The 16,124-nt window shown below is 27.3% G+C and overlaps 2 protein-coding genes across 2 annotated transcripts in view; both read left to right on the forward strand.

Annotated features, from left to right (window-relative positions):
• The window catches only part of LOC145832581 (polyubiquitin-B-like), a 388,933-nt gene that overhangs the window by 67,699 nt on the left and 305,110 nt on the right, over positions 1-16,124 (forward strand). The window lies entirely within an intron of this gene.
• LOC145831627 (lactase-like protein) lies at positions 241-6,511 on the forward strand. Its single transcript, XM_082938933.1, has 9 exons — positions 241-246; positions 1,668-1,903; positions 2,846-3,035; positions 3,481-3,729; positions 4,274-4,439; positions 4,807-4,894; positions 5,255-5,412; positions 5,769-5,933; positions 6,426-6,511. The coding sequence occupies exons 1-9, from the start codon at positions 241-243 to the stop codon at positions 6,509-6,511; spliced, it is 1,344 nt and encodes a 447-aa protein (XP_082795059.1).

The raw sequence follows: 16,124 nt of genomic DNA on the forward strand, positions 1-16,124 counted from the left end.
TTCATACAGACAATTAATACAAGGTAAGTTACGTATATTTATTCTTTTTAGTATTTATAAATTTATAACTTTAATTTTTTAAGAAATTCAATTGAAAATTTACTAGTAACTACTCAATTGCCTGAATACAATGACTAATATAGTGTATAATTTATTTTATAAAAAACTAATTATAAAACATTAGTTTAAGTTCTTTATTTTTAAGCAAACATTATTTTGACTACAAATTATGTTCTTAGAATGACAGTTGTATAAGACAAAAGTTTAGACTTTGTTTAACGTTTGTTCTTACTGTAAAATAATAACCTTTACATATTTACACTTACTACTAGTTTTTTAACAATACTACTAAGTTCTCTAAAAAGAAAACATGTTTATCTATTGTATAGGACTTAAAATTTCTTAGTAAGTTGTAGAAACTATAAGAAAATTTTCATTACTAACAGTTTTTAATAAACATATTAAAAACTTAGCTTACAATTACACAAACTTTTTTAAGTATATGTTCTCAAGCTCAAATATTTCAATCTTTTTTAAAGGAAAATAAAGTATAGTTTTTACTCTAAAAAGTAGAAGTATTTGAATTTCTTTATTTCAATATACTCCTAGCTGACATAGTTTTCATATTACTTGGGTAAATTTTCTAACAACAGCTAAACTTTTTGTATTAATGTAAACTAAACGTATTTAGTCTTTGTAGCTATTTTGAAAGTAAAAAGATCAGTTATTTAGTTTTAAGTTTGCAAAATAGAACAAACTGTTTTGCTTGAGTTTTTTCACATAGACACAGCAGTTTGTTCCTTTTATACAATAATATTTGTATTTTAAAATTAGAATTTGGTCTATTTGTAACATTTTTTTTCACTTTTAATAACTCTTAATGAATTTGTGACTCAAAGTTTATATATTTAATAAAAAAACTCTAAATCTAATTTAATAACTTATATTGACCAAGGGTAAGGGGTAACAGTGATGGTAAAATGATATTAATAACAAATATAAATAAACTAATACTAAAAAAAGCCATACAAGGGTAATTGGTAGTGCGTTTTTGACCCGTTTCCATTTAAAAAAAGTTTAACTACCCAGTTATTGTACAAGAAACAAAATGAACAAGTTACTACTTAATTAAATATAAAAATTAAAAATAACTTTTAATCTAAATTTTTTTTAGTATTTTCGTTGAAGACCTGGTTGTGACAATAAAGTAAAACACAAAATCTATCGGACATCTACTTGTAAGTCTAGTTTAAACCAATATCCATTCTAATAGTGTTTAATAAACTGTGGTAGCCAAGAAGTAAATTAACTAAGGTACAGTTAAGTTATATTTTAGTTATGTATTATTTATGTATATGAAAAATTAAAAAAGCAAACCTAATCTTAAACTTTTAAAGTTTATGAGGCTAACTTAACATTTAAATTAGATGTTTTTATTTTACCCCCTGTTTATGAACAATAACTTAAATTACTATTATGTCATATATAAACAATTTAAAACAATGTATTGAAACAAAATTACTTTTAATTATGTTTAATTAAACAAAATATCTTAAGCAATATCAATTTAATAAATAAAAAAATAAAATTTCATACTACAGTCAGTATAATCTTCAAAAACCTTAAAATTCTTTCATGACATTAATTCACAAATCCACTGCACTCAGACGGATATTGGAGGGTGGCCGGACGAGCGGATAATCGAGAAGTACGTTTTCTACGCCGACCTGTGCTTCCGGTTGTTCGGGGACCGGGTGAAGAGGTGGATAACCTTCAACGAGCCGTGGGTGTTCACCAGGCTGGGTTACGGGGAAGGGATACATTCCCCCAACTTGAGAATGTCCGGCGATTTCGACTACAAGGCCGGCCACAACGTCATCAGGGCCCACGCCATGGCTTACAGGTTTTTTGTAATATTATTTTTATTTTATATAATCTTAATAAATTTTCTGTAATATGTAAAACAGTTATTTTATTTCAACGTTTTTATGCCAGCATAATATGCACGCCATGGCTTACAGGTTGGTTGAGCATTTAATTAAATACCTTAGAATATTTTCTAAAGTTAAAATAATTTTTTTTAATTTTATCTGACATCATTTTTATTTAATTACTTAAAACTTTCTTTTTAAACTGTTATTTTATACCAATGTCTTTAATATATATAATATATACATGCTATGGCTTACAGTTTCAACTTTGTTTGTAGTAACTTTAGCTTTAGCTATATACCAATAGCTTACGAAGGTATTGGTTTAGTTTATAAATTAGTTTAAGTCTTTGTTTCAATAATTTGAGTTCTAGTTGTATTCAGCACAATATAATCTTAATAAACAAAAAATTGTTAAGGTATTTTAGCTAAAAAATACTTATCAATTATTAAGTTTCTAATAGATTAATGTATACATATACTTATATCACACTCTTTTGATCAAACAAGGTAGTTCAATTACAGCTACCATACTTATTGTAGAAATACTTTAACGATGAAAATATTTGCCTTATTTTTTGTAACATTGTCTGCTCGTTATTATCATTATAAACTTAGTTCATCCCTGTAACTAATTTAAGCTTTATAAATTTGTTATTTGGTATTCAAAAGTTCAGAAAATATTTAAAATGTTCAACAACTCTGTTGAAAATGCTTTATAAACAGATAACTCTATATTAAAACTACAATAAAAACTAGCTATAAAGTAATTTCCTCTATTGTATCTATAAATATAACAAACTTGTTTCACTAGTATCTTTTGTTGACAAAAAATAAACATATATTTTGAATAGTAACATAAATATATTACCTTTATTCTTAAAAGTACAACAAAAATAAAACAAACAATACCAGGTTGTACGCGGACAAGTACAAGTCGACGCAGGGCGGAAAAGTCGGAATAACGATGAACTGTGACTGGACCGAACCAAGGAACCCCCACAAGATGCAGGACCACGTTGCCAGGGACAACCTGCTGGATTTCTTCCTCGGGTGGTGGGCGAAACCCATCTTCGTCGACGGGGATTACCCCGATATCATGAAGGTGCATTGACATATTGTGTTATACACATCAAGTAGCTTAATATATAGTGATTAATAATACAAGTTTACTTTCCTTGTCTAAATATTTGCTTTAGAGTGAGTGTTTATTAAAATTTTTTTTGTTATTATAAATTTGATATCCCATAAACTAAATTTATAAATATTGCTGTCTTTTAGTCAGTAAAGTAAATATAGCACTTTTAACTGTATTTACAATAACAGTATTTTCCCAGCTTTTACACTGTCAGCTGTCATATTTTAATGTAAAAATAGTCTTTTAATTTCTCAGAAATTGATGGTACTACTTATCAGTAAAGTCAAAAACCTAGTTTTAATAAAATTTATCTTTAAATAGTTCTTTTAATACTAAGTGTCAAATGTCGAAAATTGCTAAGGGAAATTTTATTTAGTATTTTTTTTTAATTAACAATAAACTTTTTTCCAAGACACTGATTGGTGAAAGATCGACCCAGCAGGGATTGTCGGAATCACGACTGCCCTCGTTCACCTCCGAAGAGAAGGACATGATAAGGGGATCTTCGGATTTCTTCGGTCTCAACCACTACACCACCAACCTCGCCTACAACACTTTCAAACCCGCCAGTGATGACGTGGTTGGTTACTATGACGACAGGGAGTGCGGCAACCAGAATGATTACACGTGGCCCACAGCTAAATCCGTTTGGTTGTTCGAGGTAACTGTTTTTTTTTATGGAATTAAAAGTAAACGATTTTGTATGTTATAATTAATAAGTATATGTTTTTAGATTGTTTTTAAATGTGTTAAAAAATATTTTTCTAATTTTGTATTATTTATAAAAGCGTTTTTTACTTTGAAACGCACGTTGAAATAAATATAGGATTAGCATATTTTATATTTGAAAGTACTGCATAAGTTATGATTTATAAAAAATTAAAGAACCTTGATAGTTTGACTATTTTATGTAGTTTATATCTGTTTAAAATAACAACACATACACGCTTCTAAATTTAATGGAAGTATGTACACTCAAATTAATTTTTAAAACACTTAGTTAACCTTAAGTACATATTTATTTAATCCGATTTTAAGAAAAAAAAAGAGAGAAATATAATTTTGTTTAAAGTTATACCAGAGAACTAAAACAATCACATACAAGAACAAGAACAATTATTAACATATTTAGTAATTTTAATTAGTAATTAATTATTTTAGTAATTAATTAGTAAAAATTAATTACTTAAACAATATTCAAAAAGGTTCCGTGGGGAGTGAAACGGCTGCTGAACTACATCAAAGAAAAATACAACGACCCGGAAATTATAATCACCGAGAACGGAGTTTCTGAAGGGGGAGATTCCAACGAACTGGACGATTATTGGAGGAAGGAGTATTACGTCGGTTACCTCAACGAAGTTCTTAAAGGTTTTGAAATAGTTTCTCATTTAGGTTTTGTATTAAAGTAAGTGTTGAAGGCTTTATGACATTTTTTTTCATTTGTTTTAAGTATTTACCTTGTATTTAACTTGACAATTATTTATAACTATTTTGTTTATATTGTTCTAACTTAACGAATTGATGAGTTTCTTTACTTTGTTTATACAAAATATGCTATATTTTACTCTAGTTTGATTTATTTAAAGTTTAAACTCTGACTAGAATCATAATAGGTTTTAAAGAACTCTACAAAAATAAACAATACTAACTACTTAAACTTTGTTTACGACTAAGAACACATAGAGTATAAGACTACTAAGAATCAACATATTAATTTATACTAATAAACAAACAGCAATAAATGAAGATGGTGTTAATGTAAAAGGATACACTGCTTGGTCTTTAATGGACAATTTTGAATGGCAATCTGGTTATGATGAAAGGTTTAAAGTTGTTACTTTTGTATCTATTTCTGTTTAAATAAATAACAAATCACTTTTTTTAAAACATATCTTGTCTAGAACATTTATATTTTCGTAATATTACAGACTTAATAAATTAATTTGTGATTTTATATCGTTTTACAACTCGAATGTTTATACTATCTACTTCTTAGCTCAATTATAAAAAACTCGCTAAGCATTGTTAAATTACTTGTTGCTTTTACAAAAAAGTAAAAACTTGGTGTTCTTTGTTCATCAAGTTTTTTATTACTTTATGTTTTTATTTTTCATTGATTTTAAATTGTTTATGCTATTTAATCGTTGAATTATTTTTATCAAAATCGATATTTCTTCCCAAAGGTTCGGCATGCACTGGTTGAACTTCAGCGACCCTCAGCTGACGAGGGTGGCGAAACAATCGGTTGAATGTTACAAGCAGATTGTGAGGGAAAACAAATTTCCGTCGGGTGGCGTCGAAGAGCTGCAATATTGCGAAAGAAACGTCAACCTCGACCCTGGTTGGTTATAGACTTTGTTCAAGCATAGTTTGACTTTTAACAACCTTTTTAACTAAGTAGCAAGTTTTTGTACAATCTTACAACAGTTTATTTTTTGTAATTTTGTTCTTATAATATTTTATGGGTAAAATTTTAATCTATTTTTAGTGCTCAACTTGATTTTTAAGAAGCCAAACTGAGTTGCACGATTTAAATGATGCTTATGTTAGTGTATTTTTGGTAAAAAATGATTTATAAACAACGTAAATTTCTCAAATTACCTTTGAAACAAGAACTTGGAACATTTGAAAATGAAAAAGTGCTGTATTTGGGATCAATAATGTTATACTTAAAATCATTTCAACCTCATTTTACAGTACTTCCTCCTGAGAAACCTGACGGTGGCGAGGTCGGTGAGGTGTTTTCAGTAAATTTCCTTGGCAACGAGCTTGATTCAGATTCAGCCCTGACCGCGTTGAACGCGTTGTTTGGTGTTTCTATTGCTCTCTTCTGCATGTTCATATTTGGATCAATTTATTCAGGTAATTGTTACTGAATTTATTTTGAAAAATTTGTGATATAGTTTGATAATCAAAAAACAGATTTTGTCAGAAATACTTTATTAAAATATTTAAGTTAGTAGTTATTAAATAAACAAGAGTTACCTGATGTGTTGATACAATTTCAATTAACAAATTAGTTTTATAAAGTTTAAAACTTAATTGTAAGGTTTTATTAAACTTAATTTTACACGTATATTAAAAAAAAGTATGACTGTAAACTTTGATAACATAAGTTTTTTAATGGTGTTTATATACGATAGAGAAACAGTTTGTACTGTCTATTAATAAAATAAAAATGATATGCTATTTGATTTATTGTTGAACAACTTATATTTTACTTCAATTTAATTTAACAAATTTATTCAGTAATTTATATATACAATAACTACTAGAAAAATTGAAGTTATGATTTTATTTGTTACTTATTAAACTTTTATACTACTTGTATGACAACAATTTGTTTATATTTAGGATACAAAATAAAGAAAGCAAAAAAGTCAAAGAGGTACAGAGAAGATCTTCACGGTAAAGAAAACGTCAGTATGTCTGCTATTTAAAACCTTTATGACGTAATATTTCGCACAGTTTTTTTTTTATACTCTTTATTTGTTTACTTTTTTTTTTGTTGGTTTTTTGTCTTTAATAAACTTGTTATAAATTTTAGCCTTTCTATTGTGATACATACAAAGACTTTTATATACAATATTTTAAATTAACATTGCATTTTACTAAGGAAGGGTGGCGTCGTTTCAGATGTGGTAAAAAATAGATCCTTGCGGGCCAAATCATTTTAACCTTATTCTATTTATATAACATTTATAATAATTTCATAACTATTTAGTCGAAAATTGCTCAAAGTTCTTATTTCTTTAACAAATGAGAAAAAGAATTGAACTTTTTAATAATTTATCAAGTGTAATTTTTAGCTTCATTGAAACTGTACCGAGATCTTTCTTTTATCTATCCACATTAAGCCTAGAATGTCTAGTGTAAGTATTAGAGTTAACATAGCCAGGTTTACACGTTCTCTGGCTGCAGATTTACTTATTGCGGGCTGTGTTATCTGCAACTTTGTTAACATTTGCGGGCCTGTCATATATATTATGCAGTACTAGTTTAAAGCTTTAAACGAACACGTTTGAAAAATGATAACTTATATAACATTTTTTACGTAAAAGTTGAAAGACTTTAGTTTTTGTTCAGTTTATCGTTTAAATACTACATTTAGGGTTATTTAAATTAAATAAATAAAATACTGAGCTTAGTAAACTTTCACTAATATGACTAGTTTGAACATTAGAGTTATGTTTTTCAAACATATTTTCAAAGGTATTCAAAATTTACTTTTTACATTCTAAAATTAAGTATTGCTACAAAATCTAGAGATGCAATATTTAAACTTATCATTTAATATGAGATTACTTAGTAAATAACAAAAAGGTGATTAATTCTTTACTTCTTAAAAATTAGAAAGTAAAACAAAATAAATAGGATAAAATCTTAAATAGTCTTACTTTGTATATAAGATTCACTCAAGCTTTTTACATCTTTATTTTCATAACATTGTTGTCTATTTCTTTTCAGCATATTGATAAACTTGTTGATATTAGCATGATATGTACTTGCTTTAAAAAAAAAAAACTAATTCAGAAAATTTCTATCTATTTATTTTATATGTGTTTCTTTCAAAGACTCATAACTAAAATATTTGTATTTATTTTGTTGTTTTTTCACTGGCTTACTTGTCTAAAATCATAATTGTTTGAATAATAAAACCAGTGGTCGCCTTCTTTAGATATCATATCCATCAATAAATAAACAAGTTTCAGCACTCTTTGATAGAAATCAGATTTTAATATCATCAAAAAAAAGTATAGTTATTTAAAACGTTTACATTCAGTATTAAAATAATATTTTTAATCTAAGTGCGTACTTAACGCAAATGCGTACCTCTTAGTGTCCTTATCGATGTGCGTAGTGTAGTTGGTAAACAAATAAAGAGTATAAGATAGAAGTTAAGTAATGGTTTAAACAAGTAAATGTTATGAAAGAAGGTAGAAACATTTTTGACTCTCTTGAGGTAGCCTTATACAAGTTTTTAAACACCAACATTTGAGCATCATACGCGTATGCATAGTATTACACTATTAAGAGAGTGCTTTCACTCTGAAAAACGACAAGCTGACGACCTAGTCAGCTTAGGGATTTTATAATGCAAAGGTTATTGAAGAAAAGCCTAGACGTCGAGGCGGGTAGACGTCGTCAAGGCGGGTTAACTGGCAGTGTTTTTGCAGGCATATAGGTTATAGCTTGATTCGACGTGGCCGTCGACTCAAGCTGGCATCGAAAGAGCGCAGCTAAGCGTTAAAGGTCGTATAGCAGACCTCATTTAGTAAGTAGCGAGGGAAGGTGAAGCGAGAGCAAGGCAGGTACCGTCCTAAGCAAGCCATTGAGCATAAAAGCCGGTCTCTCGGAAGGCAGTTTATAAACGAGCTCTGACATGATTCAGCCCAGAAAAAAGTCTGTTTGAGTGCAGTATGATTGATTAAAGCATTTCTAGAGGTGAAGGTTCGGCCGGGGCGACTGAAGCAGAGTAGGCGAGATACTAGAAAATGCTAAGGCGAATCACTCAAAATGTAACAAGTAAAAAATCGGCTTAATCTCAATTAAGCTTTGAAAGTCAGAGGTCAGTAGAAGCGAAATGTTTTGCAAGGGAAGCAGGAGCTCCGAGAAAGCAATTGTAATAGAGGGGGGAGTGTTTTTTAGAAAAAGTTGTTGAAAATGAAATGTTGGGTTGTAGGAAGGGTCAGTAGAATGTAGAAAGAAAAGTTGAAAAAAATTTGAGCAAAAAAGGCCTCCGAATTCGCCCGCGGGCGAATTCGGAGGCCTTTTTTGCTCAAATTTTTTTCAACTTTTCTTTCTATGTTTTTTTCAAAGGCGTTCGACGAAAGTCGGATGCCTTTTTTTTACCCAAAGTTTTTTTCAATATTTTTTCAAAGGCGTTCGACGAAAGTCGGATGCCTTTTTTTTACCCAAAATTTTTTTCAATATTTTTCAAAGTCGTTCGACGAAAGTCGGATGCCTTTTTTTTTTACCCAAAATTTTTTGTTATATTTTTTCATAGGCGTTCGACGAAAGTCGGATGCCTTTTTTTTATCCAAAATTTTTTTTAAAGTATACCACAGTAATGACTTTTTTTCGATTATAATGATGTCTTAAGTTTTGAACGGTGCTGCCGAATAGTTAGCATCGTCTTTCTTACAAATTTTTAATAAGGTTTGTTGGGGTTTCTAAATTTAATCTATCAATAGCCTTAACAGAAAAATATATTTAACTCTTGATACTTATAATAAGTTAAGATATATTCAAAACAATGATAGTAGAAAGGGTTATTGTTTTTTGAAACATGTAATATAAAAATATTACAGACTTCAAAACCTTCTGTTATCATTTTCGGTTTTGAACTATAAAGATAATACTTTTCAACTAATTTTAATATGTTTAGGTATTTCTCTTTTCTATATAAACTATTTTTGAAGTTAAAAAATAAAAATATAATATTTATTGTAAAAATAAACCTTTAGTTAATTTAATTTCTATTTAATATTTTTATTTTTTTATATTATAACAAGTTAAGATATATTCAAAACTATGATAGTAGAAAGGTATATTGTTTTTGAAACATGTAATATAAAAATATTACAGACTTCTAAACCTTCTGTTATCATTTTCGGTTTTGAATTATAAAGATAATACTTTTCACTAATTTTAATATGTTAAGGTATTTCTTTTTTCTATATAAACTATTTTTGAAGTTAAAGAATAAAATTATAATATTTATTGTAAAAAAGACCCAGAGCTAATTTTATTTCACAAATATGTGAGATTTTGTTACCAAGTACTGAAATTATTTATAACGGATAATTATAATAGAAAATCTAGAAGCTTAGGCAAGAAATATAGTTTCAAAAAATAAAACGAAACTAAATACCAAGTAAAAAATAAAATAAATATGAACCAGATACAATGCAGTTTTATTAGTAACATAGACAAAACGTTTCTTTTACATAAAATAAGTTATTTTCTGATTAGTTTCAAGTTTTAATATTGTTGAAAATAGCGATCAGTCATTTTACGCAATTTAATTATGTTATAGGCAGTATAAATATTTACATTTTTCTACTATAAAACACTTCAACTAATTGTTTGCTTTTGCAACATTAGTATGTTGTTGTTTAGAAAATTATTACTGTGTTACTTTAGAAAGTTTAAAGAAAAGTTAGTTAGAAAGTTTTACTTGTTATACGTTACTTTTCTAGATTAACATTTTACTTTTTAGAATTAATTAAGTTCTACAAAAGTGTAAAACATATAAAACTTTTTATACATACTTTATTTCCTTTTTTCTAACTATTACAAACGGATAGTAATGTAGAACAACGTATTTGTTTTATTTTTAGAATTTTTTAATTTCGATTAAACTTCATTCAGGACAAAAATGAGATTTTTGAATAATTTATAAACTAAATTTTACCCAATATTTACAACCTAATCGATACTACAACTAAATTAGCTTAGTACTGAAAAACATTTTATAACATAACTTTTAAAAACTAACAACTATTGACGTGAATAAACCTTTCAACTACAACTTATATAATTTGCAGTATAACTTATATAAATACATGTTTTTATAATTAGTTGCATTAATAAACTCTTTTTATTAATATACGACATGAATGACTTAATTTCTAAACTAAGGCTCGAAACAACTAACCTTGTAATGAATTAAAAGTAATTCTATCATAATTATAAGTAATTACATTAATAGTTTACTTTTATTACTATAAAATATCCATTTTTTAACTAATTAGTCAACTTGTAGTGTAATTTAAGTAATTTTATTTTAAAGCGTAGTAATAATACTATCAAAAAGTCGAAACTTAAATCAGCGAATACATGTAGAATCAAGAATAATTAAATGCATTAAAACAATCAATTGCATTTAAAATTGGGATTTTATATTAATGAATAAACTTTAGATAACTACTCAAAAAATAAATTTAAGTGTATGTCAACAACAGATCCTGGTAAAACAACTTCATTGGAATATAAAATAAAAAAAATCTTACAGTAATCTAACTTTATTGTACCAAAATATGTTTCTGTGTGTTAACGGATTAACACACTTCAACTGGATTATGTAAAAATTAAATACTGTAATGAAAGAAATGAAAGAATAGAAGCTAAAGTAGGTCTAGATTAAATTAGACTTAATAATTGCAATTAATATAAAGTTTTATAACAGTCGGATTTAACATTAAGTATTTTAGCTATTATTAACTATTAACCTCTAAAAATCTATAGAAATTACTTTTATTTTAATGAATACATGTATACACCTACTTTAGCTTCTACTCGTAACTTTATTTAGATTACTGTATAATTTGTAGGCTTTAAATAAACATCGTAATACTTTTTTTTAAATATATTCTGTGAGAAGCATGAACTTTATTATTACAGTTTTAGATAAAAAATAGAACTATAGTTACACACAATCAATCTGTCATACTAGTTGTAATTTAATTTAGTAATTAATTAATTGTTTTTTAATAGAACTATGTAACTGCAAAAACAAAAAACATCTTCTAGTTATGAACAAATGTAAATCCATAATTTAATCTACAAAGCAATTGCCTCATCTGAGAAAAATTAAAATATGTCATTTATTGGATCCACTCGAAGACTTTTCAAGAACAGATTCTACGAAAGTCGAACATAGAGCATCATTTCCTAAACCAAGCAAGAAAAAGCCCTTCAACTGCCAAACTCGCCAACTACATATGAAAATTGTATGAAAAAGACGAAAAATACACAATTAACTGGAAATGACTTAGACAAATCAACAGTATATTCAAACCAAACTTCAGTGCTCATTATGTAACCTACAAAGACTATACATAGCAAGTGCTAAATAATAATAATGAACTGGTTACACAGTGCCCTCATTACCCAAGGGAATATTTTTAGTTGATTCTTAATCGCATTAACTAAGTGCATTTTATTCTATTTAATTAGTTGCTTCGTTATATTTATGTTTCAATTGGGTATATATGTTCGTTTTTAGATATACAACCTTTTCGTAAAAGACTATTTTTGGTTTTTAAAATCCCCTATAAATCCTAATGTTTACAATTTTCAAAGCTTACTATGTAAAAAATATTGTTTTAATCTTGTACAAAACCAATTTTTTTTATAATGTACTTAGATGATGTATAGTTAACAGAAGACAACAACTAAACTTACCTATATTTCGTTTTATTTTAATTTTTGTTAACTGCATGTTAATGGGCAGTCATATTTAAAACTTAAAATTATTTGTACGGGTGTATTATTTATAATTGCGTTATAATAATTCATGGCTATGCATTTTTTGTTTTTAAGCTTTTGTTTGCGTCTGATGAATTGCTCTGCAGAGAAACGGCGTAACGCAATAAGTTAAACAATAAATTAGTATATTATTATATCAAATTTAAAAACAAGTTTTAGTAATAAGTAATAAGTTTTCAAATAGTTCTATGCTTTGTGTACATCTAAAAGCGTGCTGTTAAATTGTTTTAGTTATAACACAGAATAGGAAAAACAATTCATAACTTTTTTCAAGTACTTATTTTCGTCAAAAAATGTTTTATATCTTTTTATTTTAACTTGCACTAAACAGTACGTTAAAGTTTAAATTTTTGTAAAAATATTCTATGTGCTCTTTAAAAAGTTAAATTGTTCAGCTTAAACTATACAAACAGCATACGATTATAAAGTATATACTTTCTTCGATATCCTTAATATTAACGCCTTTTAAAAACATCTTAAAAACATTAAATGTCCAAAAAATTGCATTGAATATTGGGCAAGCAGTTTTATTATTTAAAAACCATTATAATGTACGTGTCGGATTTGCACGTTGCATCTTTTATTTCAGAAATTTATTATGGACTCTAAAAAAATAAAGCGTTTCATTTTCAAAATCCTTTACTACAGGGTTTTAGCAGCATTTATATTAAATAAATATAAAAACCTATTAATTTTTATAACCATTGATTTTTTAAATATCTAAACAAAACATAATCTTTGACAATTTAATCGAATCACGGAATTTTTTTTTAAACTTAAAGGGCCACAACTCAAAAAGTATCTTTACATTAAAAATGCGTATGTGAGCTTTTTAATACCAAAAAAACTTTTTTTTTATTAAGTATTTGTTGAGATATGGATAAAATAAGTTTTGTAATATAGTAATTTTAAAATTTATATTAATAATTTTTTCTAAAATTAAAAAAAAAAATTCCAGGCATTTCTAAGACCAAGGGTCGGCAAATTGCGGCCGCAAGCAAATGTAGCCAACTAAACTAAACTATACTTTACGTTGATATTTTGTAGGATATTCAGTGTATTATGGTTAAACCATGTTTAAAAGATTTCCATAAGTTTATTAAATTTAAGGTTTAGACTTAAAAACTTGGATAAGATTGATTAGAGTAGTGGTTTTTCCTTAAATGGCAATCTTAAATTTAGTCCAAAAAATATGTAGAGTTTTAACAGGCATTCCGTGTGTAGGTAAAAGTCATTTATAAGGACAAAATTAATGATACAAAACTTTTTTGTGTCTGACTAAAGCTAAAGCCAATACAATATTAAAGTACCACTAAAACTAAAACTGCGGCCCGCAAAGATTTTAAACATTTAACTACTATAAGTTGAAAACATATTCTTAAAAGCGAAATGGTAATTTTACAAGCATTGATATAAAAATCTACAACCATAATAAAAAAAAAAGAGTATAGCTTGTTTATTAAAATGAATTAACTTTTTTGGTTGAATCTTAGTTTAAGGCTAGAAACTGTGTTAAGTAGTATAACAACATTGTAAAGATATAGTAAATCTACGTTATTTTGTTTTTTAATTTAAAAAAGTTTTATGATGAAAAAAGTCTACATATATATGGTATATTTTTCGTGCCAAATTTAAACTTTACTACTTAAAATTATTTTTTTTTTAAATTCCAGGACTTTTAGTAATTTTCGTTCAAAATTCCACATATTTCTGAAGATTTCTCAAATTCAAGGTTTTTAAAGGATTCAAGGTTAAGTGGCCATCCTGCTATATGTAAACAAACACTAGTTGAGAATATATAATAAAAACGAAAATTCTTTTTTATACAGGTTGAACTGTATCAGTGAAACACATTTTGTAAATGTTTTAATAATGTTGAAATTCGATACAATAATTTAGATACTTAAACAGTTGTAACAGCGAAAATGCATACGACATTTGGTTAAGGAAAATAAAATTGAGTAACAGGGATGCTGCTTTTTGAGTCAAAAAATTGTCCTGAGTGACCTTAAAGTGGGTAGGTGTCAAATTCGCACGAGCGGACAAACTTTTCATGAGGCTAAAACAAACGAAGGGAATAAACTGCACGAAAGCACTTTTGCACGAGGGGACGTAATTCCATAAATAGACATTTTTTCAGTTGAATTTTTCATTTGTTTATTTTTTATAACTTAACTTTTCTTTTAATTTTTACTATCACTGTTACCCCTAACCTTTACCATCGATCGGTAGCTTTCTTTTTTCTTCTTCTTAATTAATTTTTTTTTATTCATTCATTTTTATTGTTTTTTGTTTAATAATTTTTTTTAGTATGAAATTTATCAAATTGAGTTGTTAAAGCAAACAATTATTTACCTGACAAATATCCTTCAGATCGTTCAGCTGATCCACGATATCACTCCTCATCGTGTTTTGCTTGCCCTGCTCATCTTGATTTCGTTCAGCTTCCTCGCTGCTTCCACCTGGTTGGCGTCTGTTCCCTTCTCGAGTGAACTTCTTCTCGGGTTGCTTCACCTCGCCCTTCGCCGTCACCCGCGTCTAAACTTCATCCTTTGCTGCCTTCACCTGGTATTTGAATTTATAATAAAATTTAAGAATTTTTGAAAGTATTATAGCTGCAAAGGTTTTAAGTTAGATCAATTAATTTCTATAGGCGTAGACTTCATCCTGTAGTGTAGCCAAAAATGTGTATTTGCTATTTTGAAATGCGTAAAATGACTGTTTATGCACGGTCTCAAAATAAAGTATTATTTATAATTATTACTTTGGGCTTCTTGTCTCTTTTCTTTTTCAAAAATTAAGTTTTATTGTACTGAAATCCCGAAATAATTAATTTAAATTCAACAAGAAAGCACAACATAGTTCGTATAAACTCATGGTCTAATTAAATCTTAAAGGCGAGTGAATACATCAGAACACACTTTCTTCAGCAGCTTTACATTCAAAATCATTTAGTATGAATGATTGTGCTGTGAATTGTTTTAAAAAGAAGCTGTTATAAAAGTTTTTGTTTGAAGTACAGTTGTTTTTTTTGGTGCTATCAGTCTTAATTTGTAAAGAGTAAGAAAAAAGATACGATTTACGAGAAATTTCGTGCTTACAATAGATGTTTTAGGGTTTGTGAATATTAGTGAAAAAAACTCAAGACACAATTTACGGACTATTTGAAACTTAAACTAGATATTCTAGGATTTAAACCGAAAATTTGATAAAATGGAAAGTGATATAAACTCTTCGGGAAATAACTATAAAATGACACAAGAATTTTACATTACACATTCTGGAGTTTTAAAGAAAAAAAAGTCTTAAGTAGAATTTACCAGATATTTAAAAATTACATTAGAAATCATTGGCTTGGCAATTTTAAAAGCTTACACCATACACCAGATATTTTCGGTATAAATATTATAACTAAAAACAAGTCGAGTTTTAAACATAAATTGTATACCTTAAGTTAAAGTGGCATTTTTTATAAAAGAATATTGAATATAAAACTTTTAAGAATTATACATTAAACAACCTAACAAAAATACATAAACTAAAAAGCAGAATTTTAAAATTATAAGTACAACAATTGCTAGAATACCTACACTAATACAATTTTACAAACAAAACAGAAAAAAGATTGTTAAACCAAACTTCCGTCTGTAATATACCACAAAAATTAAGTAGATAAATCTATCTTAAGTATAAAATCAAATTCTACATAATTAATTTCAAATTAACAAGAATCTAAATAACTGGCTAAAAAAATTACAAATTTAAACCGTGCTATAGACT

Source organism: Thalia democratica, chromosome 3 (genome assembly GCF_965202585.1).
Source record: "Thalia democratica chromosome 3, ktThaDemo2.hap1.1, whole genome shotgun sequence".
Classification (NCBI taxonomy): domain Eukaryota; kingdom Metazoa; phylum Chordata; class Thaliacea; order Salpida; family Salpidae; genus Thalia; species Thalia democratica.